General features: G+C 35.4%; 1 protein-coding gene across 1 annotated transcript; it reads right to left on the minus strand.

Moving 5' to 3' along the window:
- Positions 1-983: 983 nt before the first annotated feature.
- Positions 984-18,423, minus strand: LOC104248189 (uncharacterized). The gene is made up of 22 exons (XM_009804400.2): positions 18,135-18,423; positions 17,083-17,414; positions 15,593-15,696; positions 15,282-15,350; positions 14,734-14,794; positions 13,261-13,400; positions 12,209-12,398; positions 11,696-11,757; positions 11,271-11,359; positions 10,741-10,813; positions 10,590-10,649; positions 9,435-9,581; positions 9,269-9,307; positions 9,133-9,170; positions 8,183-8,269; positions 7,678-7,843; positions 6,302-6,379; positions 5,801-5,937; positions 5,202-5,278; positions 2,361-2,430; positions 2,145-2,210; positions 984-1,532 (listed from the first exon to the last, which is right to left on the minus strand). The coding sequence occupies exons 1-22, from the start codon at positions 18,192-18,194 to the stop codon at positions 1,398-1,400; spliced, it is 2,280 nt and encodes a 759-aa protein (XP_009802702.1). The 5' UTR covers positions 18,195-18,423; the 3' UTR covers positions 984-1,397.
- Between the last annotated feature and the right edge of the window lie 943 nt (positions 18,424-19,366).

Consider the following 19,366-nt stretch of genomic DNA (forward strand, 5'->3'; position numbering starts at 1 on the left):
CTAAAACTGTGTTTCATTGGATTTTACTTGGTTTAGTATAATTAATACTCCCTCCGGTCCAAAATAAATAATTTTTTTACCTTTTTTTGTGGTCCAAAATAAGTGATTTTTTCAGATTTCAAGAATAAATTAATTATTTTCTTACATTGCCCTTGAAGTAAATAGTGTTGGAGTATGTGTTAGGAGTATTTATGTGAAGAGATAGTAAAGATTAATATGGCCAATTTCATTACTAATTAATGTTAAAAGGCGAATTTTTTAATCTGTACGAAAATAGTTAAAAAATCACTTATTTTGGAGCGAATGGAGTAATTAAATAAAGCAGCTGGCTCTCTTGCTCGGATAGTTTTTAACTTGACTATTGAATGAATATTTATTATTTTCAGAAAGATTAAGATACATGTATAGCCACTTGGAGAACTGTCGTCAGGTCACTCTCAAACTATAACTAACTCGACCAACAACCTTTCCTTTTGTTTCTTTTTCTTTTTTGGATTTGGAATTTAGCCCGACAATTTTTTCTCAATAGTCTCGTTAACATTGTAGCTCAATTTATTAGTTATATAAATATTGATTTTATCGAGAAACAATTCAAAGATTGTTTGGTCGCCAGCGATTATCTATCTTTTTTAGAGTGAGGGACCGTAATTAGTGGGAAGAACCTTCTAATTAGATGAATGGTAAGAAATAAATATATATACTATAAATCTGTACAAATTTTGGAACTCATAAAAAAATCCAATCCATTAGATATATCATATATCATAGGAATTGATGGCGATTCGTACCAAGTCTATTTCCTTAACTAGGATTCTGTAAAACGACCACCAAAAAATAATAGGATCATATACCCAAACCTATAATAATGCTTCAACTGAAATCATTTTTTATCTTTCCTCAGACAAATTGTAAAACAGAAACTTAGAGAACTAACATTTTCTCCATCAGCCAACTTCTTTCTCCAAATTTTTGAAAACAAAATATAAAGTAAAACAAAGGGCCATATGTTTATTTTCTTTCTGAAAACGAAGCAAGGTCAAGGAAACGCTGGTTTAGATTCCATTACCATTTTTGACTGCTTTTACATGTTCAACTTGCTCTCCTCATCACGTCTACCCCTTTTTCTTTTCCCTTGCTATAACTGTGTGACCACTGTTATCAACCAAAAACAAACAAAAAGAAAAGGTCTAATCTCCAGAGAGACATTATGACATTGACTCACATATAAAATGGAAGCAGATAAGGTATCCTCCTACAGCAACAAACATACTAGCTACCGCAGACTATCCGCATCCTTCTTGTCGGCCAAAGCTGGAAAGAATCAAAGCGTAGTTCTCTTTCGTGCATCTTCGCTGTGGCAAAAAATGTGATAAACCACGATCCGGGCTAAACTAGGCTCAAATCTGCTTTGTTATCAGCTCAATGTCTGCTCCAACTTCAGATATTTTTGCGTCTTTAGATGCCTTTGCTGCTTTTGCAATATTTGCAACGTCAAAGTCCATTGCAATTCTTTTTACGACACCCTCAAGCATCTATTAATGAAACAAAAACAAAAATTTACTAGGATTTCCAACTTACAACTACACTTGCTGAGAAAATAAGGAGCAGGATACCATTATAAAGGAAGAGACATCGCTAAAAAGATTCTCTGTGATGCAATAAAGCTATAGAAGAAATGATGAAACTCCAAGAGTAAGATTGATGAGTCCAGTAGGGACTAACATGTTTATCAGTTCTGGGATTTGAGATTAGCAAGGCAGCATTGAGATTGGAATCATTTACAGGATCTATTCTCCATGTTTCGTGCAATCAATTTAGCAGAGATGAGAGATGAAATCGACAAGAAAATGCCAACTTTAAAGTGAAATCATCATGGGCACAGCATAGCAACTGCCGCTGTTCAGTATTTTTGGAGTTAACAGGTTCATGCCTGAATCCTTCAATACTTTTTTTTAAGTAATGGAGTTCCAAACATGTAAGAACAAAATCTCAACAGCCAACAGTTTAGATATTATGAATTAAAAACAGAAGTACAACAAACAAATTTTAGGTACCCCTTTACTTGAGAGCTTAGAAATAGATAGGTTTGAGGCATACTTCCTACTTAGAATTCAAGAACAGAGCTATGAGAGTACCAAACATACCAGTGATCCTATGGCAACTAAAGCCCGAAATTTTGCATCGGCTTCAACACTTTCCTCTTCTGCAATCTTCAGGTAGAAAAGGTATTCCGACCAAAAGTCCATTAATACTTTGTTTCACAGAAGTAGAAGTGAAAGACACGGGAAGGGGAAGGTGGAGACAATTGGGAAGGGAAGGTCAAGGTTCCAGAGTCAGAATTATCACTAAATGGTAAATACCTCAAGCGCAGCCGAAAGAACTTGAGACTGCCCCTCCTCATCCTTCTTTTCAATCAATAGAACAGCATAGCTGCAAACTCAATCAATCACTGGGTAAGAACAATAACGTCAAAGAAAATAGTTGACACTGGATAATATCATAAATAAGGGCAGAAATAGATTCATGTACAAAAATAATTTTTACTTTTATCATCATCATCTGATTTACCTAGCAATAAAAGCGGTAAAATATTTTGCAAATAGGTTCACCAAAATGCAACGAGCAAATGTATAACCACTTGTCTTAGCTTGATTAAGTTGAAACTAAATGCTCAGAAGAGAGATCGGGAACTATTGCAACTAATAAATTTATCCATTCACAATCATGGCCTGCAACTGTCTCTAGTCATTTACTTCCACTAACATTCAGATTGTGATAAATACTTTTAACTAGGCCATGAATTTATTCACCATGCCTCCTTCTATTCCATTTTTGTTTTCACTAGAAAAATGTTTTATCCTCCACCTTTAGGAAGATAGTGTGTTCAGTTCCTAAGCATTAGAAGCTACATACCTCTAATGGCATGGCTTTCTCTCTCTAATGATGAAAATGGCTCCACAAATGTTTTACATTGGGATTTGCCCAAGAAAGCTTCTAATTGAAAATTCAAGTCGAAGAATTTGGTCAGGACTGACATGAAGGCCTAGATCATTAACTTCTTGAAAAGGTAGTACACACATATTTCTATTTCTGAAATCTTTGGACAACCACTCGGTGCACTTCTTTTAATTTATGATGGTTGCGCGGCCTCGACAAATTCCTCAGGGTACCTGCTACCTCCCACCATGACAGGATTTGGTTAGACCTCATAGCTTTCCCCGACTTCAATGACCATTAGGCCCACCCTTGGGTGCCCACTCAATTCATTACTACTAAATGGTTTTGTTCTTTACTACTTGGGTGCCAACCCTTGCTTTTTGCATGGCTAGCGGCGAGGGGAGTGATCTTGACTACTGAAAATCTTCGAAAGAGAGGAATTACACTTGTTAGTTGGTGCTACATGTGTAAAAGCTCAGGGGAAGAAGTTGATCATCTTTTGTTGCATTGCCCTGTGTCCTCGGCTTTGTGGAGGGCAATCCTGAATCTTTTTGGTGTTCAATGGGTGATGCCAAGCACTGTAAAGGAGATGTTATATAGCTGGGCCGGTTTCCGTAGAAGAAGAAAGCAAAAGGCGTGGAAGTTCGCCCCATTAGCTCTCATGTGGATAGTTTGGGGGAGAGAAATAGGAGAGCTTTTGAGGGGATTGAGTCTCCTTTTTCACATCTTAAGAATAGTCTTTTATCTTTGATCGCTTTTTGGTGCACTCATATAGCCCCTATTTGTATAGAAGATTGGGCGACTTTTGTAGAGAATCATGTTCTGATGTTAATTCTCTACTCTTTGGTATACTTCCTGCATACGGGAGTTCTCTCCCTTTTGATTAATACAATTTACCTTATCAAAAAAAAAATGTACCTGCTCCGGTTCAATTTATATGGCAGCGTTTCACTGGGTACGAAATTGAAGAAAAAAAGACTTCGGCAGATACCAAAAGTACCTTTAGAACTTGTAGTCATAGACATGCTACAGAATTTCTATGGCTATAAGACCATGTCATTAAGGGTAAAATGGGAAGTTAAAAGTTAAAAAGTTTCCAAATATAGAAAGTTGTGATACTTTCCAAAACAAATTAAAAAGTAATGAGTTCCATATAAAATAGAACAAATATGGATCACATGTTAAATTTTTTTGCTTTCTTAAACATAATGTAAGGATAAAGGTTATGTTGATAATAGGAAAACAGCAAATGAGGGTCTTATGTAAAAATAATTTGTTGAATATCATACAAAAATTTATCCTTCTAGAACTAGGAACATTATTCTTGAATGAACAAAAAATTAGGTTGTCAACTGTTTTAAAAATAGGGAGTGAAACATCAATCTTTTGGCAATCAATCAAGTCAACACCAATGATTTCGCTGGATCTAAGAATGACGTAGCACAGAAAACCGGACTCACCAAGGATGGCGAATGGGCAATATGTAGAGGTTGCTTCCGCTTCCTATGGATTGTTTTATAGCGGTACGATTAGCGTTGTCCGTTGGAGTTAAGGCAATTGAATACTTGGAACAGAAAAGGCTAAATTAGAGATGTTGAAAGTAGAGAGGCAAGGGAAGAGGCCAAAAGGGGCTTTTATTTTAATACAAAGAATTTTCAATACCCCGGTTCTAATGGAAAGAGACGTTGTCTATCGAAGCTTCTGCTCCAATGCATATGAAATCAAAAGCATCACACAACATCAGCTAGCACGAGTGAATTAGCCAGAAAAGAAAAAAAGCAAATCGATTAGTTTATAATCAGTACATCCCCCAGAAGCCTAAACACGATACAAAATTTCTGTTCGTGTTCTACCTTTTTGAAGGATGAATTCACAGACGATACAAAATTTCTGGTCATGTTCTCCCTTTTAGAAGGATGAATTTACAGACTATACTCCATTTTCTCGCCGAAATTACTACCTAATTAAATCTGATTACACTTCTATGGGGTCTACCGGAAGAGGCGAAACAACTTATGATATAGCTGCAAGAGAGCAAACAAAAATAAAGAGGCAGTTCTGATGAGTTAAATGCACAAAAAAGTCAAAAGAACAAGATTTCCTTTAGTTCAATTTAAAGGGCTAGACTTTGAATGCTTTAAGTGTAACACTACACTACCACAATAAATATGAATTGATGCAACAGAGAACATGAATATCATGAAGCAGACAGATTAACCATGCAATGGACAGTCATCCAGACAGACGTTTATCCAACTACTTACTTGAGTATCAATGTCGAATAAGCTAACTGCACATTCTTATTGGAAGATAAGTAACAAGTGGAAAAGGCATCCAGAACCTACGAGGACAGGAAAAAGAAAACAGCACATAAACCACTGTTAATCTGTACAAGTCACATAAAGGCCCCTAAAAATGCATAAAAACCAAAAAGAAAAGTAACGGAAATGAACAAGCGTATGCACATCTTCAGAGAATGTTTATAGCACTAATATCCAATTTCACCAGAAGAAAATAAGGATGCTAACAATCAAGTTTTCAAATTGAGCAGCAGAGATCTATTCAGCATAGACGCATGAAATTCTGGAGGATCTACATCAAACAGGAAGCAACAATTTTTTTTCTTTTCGATTGGTAGGAAGCAATAAAAGACATCTAAGCAGGTATTCATCAATCCAATAACTCCAAGCATTAACCAACAACCACCACACAAAAACACAAGGATCAAGGGGAAACATTCTCAAAAATAATAATAATAATAATAAAAATAATAACAAAAAACTACTGAACAAATTTAACTTCTAAAAAGAGAACTCCTAGCAAGTATGGCCACCATAGCATTCAAAATGGAACAATCGCTAACCTCCCCGCGATGCTTTAACAACCAATCATGATAGGATCCATTCTTGAAGAGGTTAGTCAAAGCCCGAACACTTGTCAGAAGATTTGCAGGAAGTGGAGGACTAGTAGTGACCTTCTTGATCAACTCCATAAGCACATCTAGGTAGAATTAGAAAACAAGAGTCACCGTGAAACCCACATGATAGAAAAATTGGTAATCATCGCCATTCAAAATTATTTAGAAGATTTGGTATTTCAACTGGCTGAATTACCAAGGGAAATTCAAGATTCACCCCCACCCCCTTTTGCATGTTAGCCAGCAGCGAACAATGGCATTCACCACCAAACTCGCTCACAGCTACAGTAACTAGATTTTGAGTGCACTCATATTGTACAGGAAAGGAACAATTTCCAATTACAACTATGAAACACTTGCACAAAACCTTTTGTTGAAGTGGTTCATAACTACACTTCCACATAAAGAACAAGCACTGCAGTCATAAAGAGATTGCGAATTCAATACCATTGGGATTGCTGACATGCTTGAAAAATACAGCAGCACCATCAGCGTGCAGCGTAATCATCCTCAAAATATCAATTACTGCCATGGAAGACGATACGATGAACAAATATCAGAACAATAAGAGAATAAGACAATCTTTAAGAATAATCAAGTTGGATTAGCATAAGCACAACCATGTATGTGTTCTTTCAAAGCAAAGGACTAGCACGGCATCAACCACTTTACAGGAACAACTCTAATATCCAATATATAGCTACAAGGTTATGCAATCTCTTATGAGTTACTTCTTCTCAACAACTTCCATTTCTATGATCAAAGATGGAAGAATTGAAACGGTTTCAATAAACACAAATTTTAGTAAATTAGGAAAACTTTGAGCACACAAGAAAAATCAAATAAAAATAATCCAAATCCAAATGGTTTTTGCTTATGAATTAAGCTAATCTTTTCCACATGTAGAGATGGAATTTGAGCATGTCCTGTTTAAAAAAGGATGTGGGGTGCGAACTATAAAAAAGAGACAGAGAAGCTGAAATATAAGGAAGAGAGTCAGCGCAAGCATACACTTTTTCTTAGGTTATCTGACAACCACCTGAAATTGCATAGTTTTGGCTCTACACCTCCTTTAATGGATAAATTACGACAAAAACACACGAACCAACAACAAAACTAAAGTTTTTCCCAAAACTTAGCTGCACTGACAGCCTGTTTCGTCTAAATTAAGGAAATGATGTTCCCTAGTTGAATAAGTGATTATTAAATAATTGAGTGAATACAAATAAGGATAATTAAACTGTGGCTATATCACTAGAGGGGTGGCAAACAGGCGGGTTGGTCCAGATATGGGACGGGTCAAAACGGGTAATGAAAAAGCGGATAAATTATCCGACCCGACCATATTTAATACGGCTAAAAAATAGGTTAACCGGTGGATAATATGGGTAACCATATTATCCATGGCTTCTTGAATATGACCACTTTTGGGAGAATTCCTAGTCTCCCAAACTTGAGGAACTCCCAATTTGAGGTTTTACAAATGTAAAAGTTAAACCCATTAGTTATCCGTTTACAATACGGTTCTTATCCATATTTGACCCATTTTTAGTGGATAATATGGGTGGTTAACTGTTTTCTTTTAACCATTTTGCCACCACTAATCACTAGCACATGACGTACTTACAAAAATTAAACACTAATCCTCATTTTGAATATATCAAACCGGGGAATTCAAATTAAAACACGTTAAGAGATCCAAACCAAACAGGCCTTGAAATTGATAATCAACTCCTACTAACACGTAGCATTCACTGTCATTACTCAATGCCTACACTTCATTGCTTCTAATTTAAATAGTATATCTCAGAAGAAAGAGTCACCTGGAAATAACATCGTCAACGGCCAAGTTTTTAGCAACTTCAGCACCATTGCAACATCATCATCTGAAAGTTTAGTGCTATGATAGTGTGATGTGTCCTTCAAAACATTAAGGATAGAAGCCAGTCTGGACATATGAGCCTCAGTCAACGCCATATGTTTTTGCTCCTTCAGCATAATTTATTGAACAAGTGTTAGTAATGAGACAGGGCACAAAAAGGAAAATAGACCTTTCTCAAATTTCAGATTTTGAACATGACAACATAAAGGTATATTCCATTTCAGTGATCATAAAGACTTAGACACTATTTTTCCAGACAAAGCAAATTAACTACTTAATCACTCAATTGCAAGAAGATGAGCAGTCATTTTAAAATGTTAGTTTTTTATCGTTTTTATAATGTTAGTTATATACATACCAAGGTGGAATAGTCGTTACAAAATTATATACATCTTGTGAATGGCAAGACAAGAAAAAATTATATCGATTACAAATACAAAACTTACCGAGCCAGATAGTAGAGTACTATTGAACTCCGAAATTTTCTTGAGGATACCATCAAATTGTGCTACATCAAAGACAAGCATTCCTTTCTGGAAAGAAAATGAAAGCCTGTTAGTTGAAGTACTACAAAATTATGGTATCAGTAGAATAAAACCAAAATATCTTCTGCTTTAAAGTAGCAAAATGCTCTTTCATCTGTTCAATACTTCACAGTAAGCAAGCTCTATTTTTCATAGTTTTGCACGCATAACAGTGGAGGACTTAATGTTGTGGTTGGCTTCATTTATTTATTTTTTGGATAGAGGTGGTTGGTCTCTTTTCAGAAATGTAATACTATCAAATAGCCAAATATGATGGTTGCTTCATATATTTGGACACAGTTCATTTCTCCACATTAAGATTGAGAGAACCAGACAAGCAGAATAGGGGGAAAAACCATTCCATATGTCATACCATCAAATTCATCCAGATAGATGGAGTAATATGTACATAAGTTTCATTAAGTATACAATAAGTTTACATCACCATAATCCGTAATTACCTTTTATTGTATACTTGGACTGACTATGCAATCCTGATCACAAGCCAAACTGAATTGTACTTTTACTTATGTGATTACTGAATGCTAAAGCGAGTCAAATAAATCTATTTGCTATTTCCTATCATAAAACATCTACAATAATGCAAAGCTATTGATGAATAGAAGCCAAAAGAGCTCTTTTTTTTGAAGTGCCAAATTGACACTATACTAAAAATCCTCTTGAAATATTTAACATTTCAGCAACTTATATATGCTGCACTAAAAACCAGTGATGACACAGAACAAACAAACTCTAAAATGTTCATCTCTAACATACTTGGCTGCAGCTGTGCTTACAGTTAGATGATTGGATATACATTAATATGCAGAACAAGGAGGCCATTTGACTGGCTGTAGAATTGAATTCAGTACCTTGGGAATATGCTTGAAAGTAGGTTTTGCTCCAGTAGCTGTTATACAAGTAATAATGACAAAATGTAAGTTGATTGTATAATGACGGCAAAAATGGCCAATGAAACAAGGCATTTTAGAAATACTTCAAACTTACCAACTGGCTTTGAAGGTTGACCAGGTGTATAAGCGCTATCTGCAAGCAAGAAAATAGGAACATATATGAGACATGTTTTTGTACCATGAAAACAGAGGAACAAAGTGGAGGCAGCAGAGATATCAAAAGTGAAGTATTATTCCATAACCAAATAAATATTTCTTACTGCCAGTGTAGGGGTCACGGAATGATGGATCTGGAGTAAACTGTCTCTGACCAGTATTTTGAAGAATGAACTCCACAATTTGTTCACGGAATGAAAGAGGCAGATTCTCTTTGAGTAGCCACTTGTCAGCAACGTCATATGGATTATCTGTCAATTAGTCAAAAGAATGTTCGGATATCAGATCAAGAAGGACTGCCTTAGAAAGATAAGTGATGCCCAAAAAAGAAATTAGATAGAGAATGATAGCAGAAAAAAGAGAACATTTATAAGTCCATATAGTGCATATCATAAACTTCAAAACATAAAAATCCATGCAAAAGGCATGCAGGAACAAGTGCAACAACCCTAAAAAGTCAAACAGAATTAGAAACACATATACGACCTTTCCAGGGAATATTTCCCAAACTTTCAAGCTTGATCTCCTCTCTGTTTGCTTCCTTAGTACCAACTTCACTTTAAAATGTAATTTAAACCTATATGTAAGTGATAGGACCTACTTATAAACCATCCACAAAATACTGCTTAAACTTATTTTTCCTCCAGCAATTAATGTAACTAAAGAGATCTGATAATTTTAAATTCAATAACATAAAAATGAAAACCTAAAACATGCCATTGAAGTTTTCATGCCAAAATTATTTCAATTGGGAAAATTCACGTAAATATGGATTTTTAATTTTCGATTATAATTAAGTAAACGGCATGAATATAATGATGAGAAGGCAATAATGACAAATCACAAAAACATTCCCCAACTGGATAAGATGTTATCAAAACCTATCCACCTCCTACTAGCAAATGTATCCCCCCCCCCACCACCACCACCACCACCACACACACACATCCCATATCTATTCAAGGACTCGTTAATACAATATAGGTACCCATATAAACCAGCTAAAACATATGCAAACTCAACAAATGAAGGGGCAGCAAATAAAGCATAAGTTCATCTATTGGACCATTTTGCTGCATGAGAGATACAGAAGATAGTCAAGCATAATCATGGATGCTCAATCTTAGAAAATCAAAGTAAGATGTGGCCAAGCATTAAGAGTTCCCAACACCATGCTGACAAAAAACAGAGCAATATTCCAGATACTACAGATACATTCTCCTTCAATAACACGGAACAGTAAGCAAAAACTAAAATACCTGAGCGATTGTAGGGCAATTTGCGAACAGGTTCACCATCTCCAATATCAACATCAAACACTGGATGCACAAAATAAATTATATGGTGACTGGAAGTAAAAGCGCGAAAAGACCAGCGAGAAAAGGGTAGAGCAGAATAAGCAGTACCAACCATAATCATATTGGATTCCATCATGAAGAGGACGTGTCATGCCATCATCAGGCCCATCAACCACTTCACCAATCTAAATTGATAACAAACAACATAAGAAACAGACACCTTAATGACATGATTTCAGATCAATGAGAAAACAAAGGAGGCATATGACAAAAGCGTCAAGTCTGTAGACAGCCTAGTAACAGAAGCTACTCAAGTGCAATTATGACTAAACAGAAGAACATACATCACGACATATGCAGGCCGTGTAAAACGCAAGAGCAGTGACATAAGCTAATACAAAAGCTAATACAAATTAGCTATAGGATGGGTATGCCTATTCATAACAATAGTTTTAGCTATCGAGCACAAGAAACTATCAAATAAACACAGCAGAGGGTCCCCCCCCCCTCCCCAGCACCTTCACGGGTGCCCCCAAAACAAAAACAAAAAACTCAAAAAACCCAAAAAATCCAGGAATGAATATGATCAAATTGGAGAATATAGCAGTGAAAGCAGAATATAAACATAAATCTAATGATTACTTTATCCCACTTCTGTTCCATCATATTCCATGCATATGCCACTCCATTGTCCCCTTCACGGACAACTTTAGTCTGGCCATCACTAGTACCTGCTCAACAGATCAAGAAGCAAACCATTAGATAGAGGAGAGAACTTCGATTCAATATTCACCTCCAATAACAAATTCATATTACCCTTCTGTTCCTACAGGCAGGTTTTTAGTTTCCAATATTGGAAAAGGCAAATATAAATGAATAAGCACCTTTTTTCTTCTTTTCTAATTTTGATAGGTCACATATCCAACTTCTCAAATTACAGACACCTTTCTTTGATTGATCCAACAGTAAATGGGAGAGACAACTTAATGAAAAACGATGAGCCAACTCAAACCATTAATAGTTAGGACAATAGCAATATGTATCAGGCTTTATCATAATAATCAAACCTGGAGTCTGTAAGGCCTCTAGCCCAGGAAGCTCTTCCAATTTCAACCCTCCAACTTTTTTCCTGAGATGAAATGACATAAAACTTGAATCAGACCAACCAATATATAATTAGATAAATAAATAGCAATGATCCTTGGAGCATCTTTTAATTCAAGAGCAACATGTAAGAGAAAGAGAACAGCTAGAAAGAGGTTTAGTTTCGGCAAACTTCATGTACACACCAGACCTGAAATTCTAGAATTTCCTAAGATAGCAAGCACTTTTACGACACACAAAAAAAAAAAAGACAAAGGAGAAAACAAAAACATAAAGAGGACACTCGAACAGATTTTGCAACTGTAGACTTGATACAACGTGATTATCATGAGCGAGCACAGCATGGCGAAGTATTTTATCTTACACTAATAATCACATAAAAGTTAATGCTAGCCAAAAGGGATATTGCAAGGACTAGTCAGAATCCACAAAGTTATGGCAGAGAAAGAGTAATTAGAAGAATCTGGATGCCGAACCTACTGAGCTTGTACTGTGAGAGTTGGGCAGCATATGACTCTAGTTCAAGCTGGTCAGCAATCTTATCCTGATGGGCTGTCCAAATGCGCACAACACCGTCAGAGCATGCGGTAACAATGTCTCCGTTGTCTAAGAATTTGGCATCCCAAACACAACCAGGATGCTCTAGGCTTTGGACACAAACTCCATCTGCAACATAGTGATGTCACGTCCATGATCAGGGGGGACAATCAAACAAGAAATATCATAATGTAAGAAAATCAAGGTAGTCAAGGACATTAACAAATTACAGTTAGGATACAGCAGTGGCTGCTATGACTAAGGGCAGCCAACATGGAATCCTCAATGGTACGACAATGAAAGAGTTATGGTTTGTGCAAGTTTGGTATCAATGAAATCAAAATTACACAGACTTTTGGGGGTTTAAAAGGAATCAACCTTTTCAGAGACCAGTTATCTGAAACTGTCCTTTGTCAAAGAAACCTAGTCAAAATAAAAAGTGAGGGAGTGTGGAATATCCACCAACAAGCATTCACCATTCAGAACTCAGTATTTTTCTTTATACAGGAATTTCACAATTAAGGATGAGGTGACCGTGATACATTTTCCCCCTTTCTGTACGAATGAGACAGGCCTTTCAATTATCCATCAGTTATTTAATTGACCTTCGAGATATTACTATATAATAATAAGTGCCTAATCAAGGAGACCAATGCCAGTTTTAGCAGAGCAAAGAAGAAGAAAGAACAAATACCACTCACTAAGAGAGTAAGCACTGAAGTACAAACACATTGATTCAGAGGCTAAAATCCAAAGAGCCTTCACTTCTATAAGAAACTACCAGAACAGTTGTATGCACTACTCCCGTCTTCACAATTTATAATAAGTGGTTCAAATCATTTCATCAACAATAGTATCCTCATTTCTGAAACAAAACTTTATCTAGTTAAATGGCGAGAGCTGCATATATAGAGACTTCATAGGAAAACAATGTACACAACTACGATGGATGAATTACAAACAATCCCAAAAAGGAAAAAAGGATTCTCACCTTTCCAGATCTTTGCAAAACGATCCTCACTACCACTGACAATAAGCCCGGAGGCATGAGCATCAACAGAATAAACAATAGAAGTGTGACCAACCATCTCTAGTAGAACTTGACCACTAAGTTCCCATAGCCTGATGGAACTGTAAAATGAGATATGCACGGATTAGAAATTACACATTGTTAAAGATGAAAAAGCACAAAAAGGGAAAAGATTAAACTAGGGGCTTTGCGAGATAAACAGAGTAACTTTAGAATCTTAACCATGCACCTAATAAACAGGTTGAGTGAACCCTAGAGGTTCATTTTTTGACAAGTAGAGAACCTACACAAAGATCTGTTTCTTCACCATGACACCCAGACACCTGTGCTAAGACATCTGTGCTAACAGGGACCTCATGAGTGCAGCAAAAGCTAACAGAAAACAACAGCATGTTCTCAGTTGTACAAACTAAATTTCAACCTCTTCAAGCGGTCTCTCAGCATAACAGCCAACGACCCTACATCCCTGCCCTTCATCTCCTAATCCTCCTTTTGAAGGCCCGACTAAACATAACAAGCTTTACAGTTGCTGGAATTGACCACCTGACTTCAAAACATTCAGCGATGACCAAAGGAACATGCTTGCAAGTTGCAAGTGCAATACACCGAGAGAATGGACCACATCTTCGCCCATCTCAAAAAAAAATATGCCTGCATCTTCATCTGGAAGTTTATCCAAGAAAAATACCAGCTGACAAATTTTAGATCCATTTTTCTTTCAAATATTCTGCTTGTAGGACCCCTTCTTGTCAACCAAGTGAAAATTATACCTTCCTCGCCATCATAGGACTGGAACCCTGCATCCTCTCTCTTTAATAGCATCAGCATGTGACAAAAGGGTTCCATTGAGAATAAATTGCTCGCCTTTTCTTTTCATTTCCAATTGTCCTATTCTAACTAGGAGTATATGATATTCTTGAATAGAGTAATTCCATAGAGTTCTTTGTAATTTTCTACCTCTCAATCTTGTAAGTCCCTCAGGAATCTCAGACCTCATAAGGTTTTGTCATCAAATATGTGAATTTGACTGGATTATCAAGTTCCACTGACTTGAGACACTAAAAATGGTTGGAAAAGCCAATGCTCGGGCTGTTGTCACCACACCATTTGTGCTTCCAGAAATGAATTCCACTTCTCTTCCCTAATTTGAACTTAAAGTTGCCATCGAACTCTTCTGACCCCTTCAAGATATTCTTCCACAATTTGCATTCATAGGGTCACATCAGAAGTTAATCATTTGACGAGCTAAGAGATAGAGTATTTCTTTGATTCTCAACTCTTGCCCGACTATTTACTAAACTAGGGAGATGAAATCCCTCTGAGATCCCGAGTCAGAAGTTCTTGTATGTTGCACCAAAGGTCACTAAGCATAGCACACTAAAGATCAAAAACAACTGTAAAGAGAAGGAATGACAATAGAAAGCAAAACCTTACCCATCATGGGATGCAGAAAGAATTCCTAGACCGGGAACTGCAGCAAGGCCTCGAACAGTATCTGCACGATTCAACGATCCATAAGGTACATATCATAAGCACAGCATGAAACCTTTGAAAAGGATAAGGCTGACAAACAAGCATAAGGAGTTGCACGAGAGTGCATTGCAAACAACGGAAGCAATGGAAAAAAAAAACATGTTTTTACACAGAAGGATATAATCATAAAGAGGCTAAGAAGATAGAACAATGACCTCAAAGAGTTAGAATGATCAAAGACCCATCTGATCAATCTTAAATGTCAGATGCTACTTTGGGAAATCACAACGTTTTTATTCATAAGTCATCAAACACCACCAATATTTTTTTCCTTTTAATGCATACTTGCTTAACATCCATACTTGAAGAGAGACATTAACAAAAATTAAATAGATGGAGAGAGAAAGTAGCATACGTGGTTTCCGAAGAGATCACAAAGACAAACAAAAACATAAAAAACACAAAAATATCTCAGAGCCACATTCACATAAATAAATCATGCATCAAACCTGTATGCCCAGAAAAAGTGTGTATACAAGCTGCTCCATTCCAAAGCTTCAGCGTTGTGTCGCTTGAGCCTAATACCAACGTAATTAACATCAGTCACGGGCTATTCAATATAAAACCTGATCTTTTTAGTATCAACCTCCATTATCCTGATGATGCTAAAAGCTGGAGAAGTTGCAGTAGAAATATAGATAACTCTTAATTTGGGTGAATGATCGCAACAAAGTTTTAAGATCTTAAAAACTCAGAAAGAGCGTCCAGAGATGAACAGAAAAAGTAGAAATACGTAAAAATGCAAAACTTCAATACATACCTGTAACAAGCTCGCCTGAGGGTAATTTAATAATTGCTTGGATAGCTGCTTTATGAGCTTCCAAAACTTCAACCTCTTGGCCTTTCCTCCATCTTCTTAATGTACTGTGTCAGGGAAAATGTAAACAAACATAAAACTTTCAGATAATGACAAAATGGCCCTGCAAGTTGGTGGAAGAAGTTTGTTGAATGTGGATGTAATTATAAGCATGTCTCCTACAACATGCAAAGGACAGTAACCAGCCAGAAAAATTTGACGCACATGAACAGTAGGCAAACCATTTAACAAGGGCAACGTCAGAAAGGCATGCACCCAGTAAGGTATTTGAACACGGGAATTCTAGACAGGCATGTGAAACTACTAATGTGAACAACTAATGACTATCGACCTTGACACATCGCGAGAAGGAATGCTATCAGGACAAGACCTTGACATATGTAAAGAAGTTAACCGGCATAATGCCAAAATTGGAAATACCCAAGGCGCTCCAACAAACATGAGCAAAAAGATAGGTGAACTGTGCTAGTACATAGAAGTTGCAAATTACTTAAGACTCCCTTATTTTAGAAACACTAGTTCCAAATTCTAGTTGATCCATTGTCAAAACACACAGTTCGCACTTCGCAATTGTCAAAAGAGAATCTTTTTTTAATAAGTAGTAATTTCTAAAAGAGAATCTTTTAACCACACTCTACGATACATTTTTTAACAACAATGACAACAACATACTAAGTGTGATCCCACTAGTGGGGTTTGGGGAAGGTAGGGTGTACACAACATTACCCCTAACTTGTGTGAGGTAGAGAGGCTACTTTCGATCTACGATTCCATTTTTTGTATTACAAAAATGAGGTAATTTAGGCAATGTTGAATAACTTTTACACGAACAAAAATGTTCTAATTCATTCTAAAGCTCATTCTATCTCCCTTACTCTAGAATTCATTCCAACTTACTTAAGACTCTCTTACTCTAGAAACATCCTAGTTCCAAATTCTAGTTGATCCGTTGTTAAAACACATAGTTCGCAATTGTCAAAAAAGAATCATTTTTAATAAGTAGTTTCTAAACGAGAATCTTTTTACCGCAATACCACTCTATGATATATTTTTTGTATCACCAAAATGAGGTAATATAGACAACATCGGATAACTTTTACACGAATAGAAGTTCAAATTCATTTAAAAGCTCACTTTATCTCCACTTTAAGATCTATCTCCATTTACTTGCCATGATACTCAACTATTGACTTAGTGCCCATTGGCACTCAAATTAGAAACCTAGTATATACTGAGAGAGTAAAACAATGGCTAATTCAGTTACGAGCAAATTCTCTTTCTTCAATTGTACAACTAGAGCAACAAAGGTCAATCGGATTAGATTGACAAGCATGAGGAAAAAAAATTTAATCAGGAATAAAGATGAGGAATTCTTCTGCAAAAAAAAAAATGACGTGTAACACGTTCAGTAAAAAGTAAGAAATCTCACATACCAATCAATAGATGTTGATACAACGTCTGAGCCATCCAAAGCAATACCTGTAACTTGCAACTTATGACCCTTAAGTGTCTGAATTTTCTCTCCAGTAGCCAAATTCCACACCAAGATAAGAGTGTCCATGCCACCAGAAACAAGTCCGCCCTCAGGAAACTCCTCCCCAGGAGAAACCCAAGCCAGTGGCCCAACGAAACTTGTATGCCCTAGCAATATCTTTGACGTAGTATAATTGCGGTGGTTTGATTCATCTGGAGACCAAAACCTAATGGTTTTGTCTCTAGATGATGTTGCAAAACCAACATTCTCACATATGCATATCCCCCGAACCTAGTTGTGTACAAGCAGTACAACAAAAAGAAAAGTATTTAAAAGTTGATACAGATTATTCTTTTCTTCTTTTTATCTAATTCAAACACAAATTAGTTGAAACTAAAGCAATCATTCATGTAATGGACACAAAATTGTTTCCACATTCCAAGATGAAAATTTCACATAAGTCTCCGCATATGCAATAACATATATCAACAAATTTCTTCAATGAGAACATATTTTAAGTGAATCATTACAAAAGTTTTCATTATCAGTAGCATTAGCATTCATGAATCCAATCAATTGAGCAACAAAAAAGCTGATACGTTCCTCTGTCTTAAGGAGAAACATTAAGTTTTCTGAAATTCACATGTAAAATTGCAATTTATCCACAAACAAGAAAAACAATAATTGTAAAGTTTGAGTGCTAGTAATGCAAGTATATAATGAGACATGACCTGTAATTTTCTCTCCGCATGTGTATCAACAAATTTCTTCAATTAGAACATATTTTAAGTGAATAATTACGGATGTTTCATCATCAGTAGCATTAGCATTCATGAATCCAATTAATTGAGCAACAAAAAAACTGAATAAGTTCCTCTGTCTTAAGGAGAAACATTACATTTGCTGAAATTCACACGTAAAATTGCAATTTATCCACACAAAAAAAAAAACAAGAATTGTAAAGGTTTAGTGCTAGTAATGCAAGTATATAAAGAGAGAGAAGAATTATACGTCGTCTTCGTGACCTGTAAGCTGACACCTTAACTGATACTCGGCAGAATCGATCTCCATTGTAATCTAGACGGAAGAAAACTGGTTTGGACGGAGGAAACTAGGGTTTCCGGGTAGAAGAATCTAGAATTAAATAGAGAAAGAAGGTGAAACGGAGATGAGTCTATGAAGAAGCAATTCTAATACGCTTTGTGTGATCGGAACGGAATCTCTTGCTGTCCAAGTCTGCTGCTGATTACTGAGTTCTTTTGAGTGTCTTTCCGCCTTTTGGCAATTCAACAATTTTACAAAACTTTCTTTTCCTTAACTTCAACTAGTATTAGTATCCGCCCAAAGCGTATTAGAATAACAAATTATAATTTGAGTTATTAAAATTACTTTAAAATTTAAAATTTCTAGATAATATATTTCTTTTTATTTATATTTTTATTTTATATACGTAACAATACAACTCCTTGATTTAGTATTTGTATTTATATTTTGTGATTAATATTAAATAATACTAAACATATAACGTTTGTAATATGTCTTGTTTGAGCATATTATTTAACAAAATTCTTACTACCTTTTTATGTTTCACCACAAATTCGAATAAGTTTTATCCTTCTATATTTTCACCCAAAACAACTCTCTCTTTAATCTTTGCTTATAGTTATTACATTATCTATTACTTAATAATGTTATATTCATGTGATCTTTTATTAGCTTACCAATTGACTTGATATCTTGCTTATTACCCTTTTGATAAATATATATAAATACAAAAACAAATTATTCCTAAAATTTAATTTATTTTTGTACATTTATCCTCTTACTTGGAACTCTTTTTTCATTTAAATCTTTCAATAATATATTTGAGTAGTATTTAATTATTTAATATACTTATACTTAATTAATTCCAAGTATAAATATTCTCACACTATCTCTATTTTCCTCTTTATATATCCTCTTCCTACTATGAATTTTTAATTAGTTTTTTTTACATTAATATTTTACCAATAAACAAAATATATAATATCACATTTTATTTTAAGTTATAGGTTTGAATTAGTTTAAAATATTAATAGATACTTTTTTTATTATTATATTTTAAATCTATTGAATTTTCTTATAATTGTTTTTTATATCACGTGTAATTAAATTTTCTTTCTGTTTTAAAGTTAGGATACAAATTAGACTTTAATTTTCGTTCATAAAGTTACCCATATGAGATATTTATTTTGTATTTCCTT

Source organism: Nicotiana sylvestris, chromosome 1 (assembly GCF_000393655.2).
Source record: "Nicotiana sylvestris chromosome 1, ASM39365v2, whole genome shotgun sequence".
NCBI lineage: Eukaryota > Viridiplantae > Streptophyta > Magnoliopsida > Solanales > Solanaceae > Nicotiana > Nicotiana sylvestris.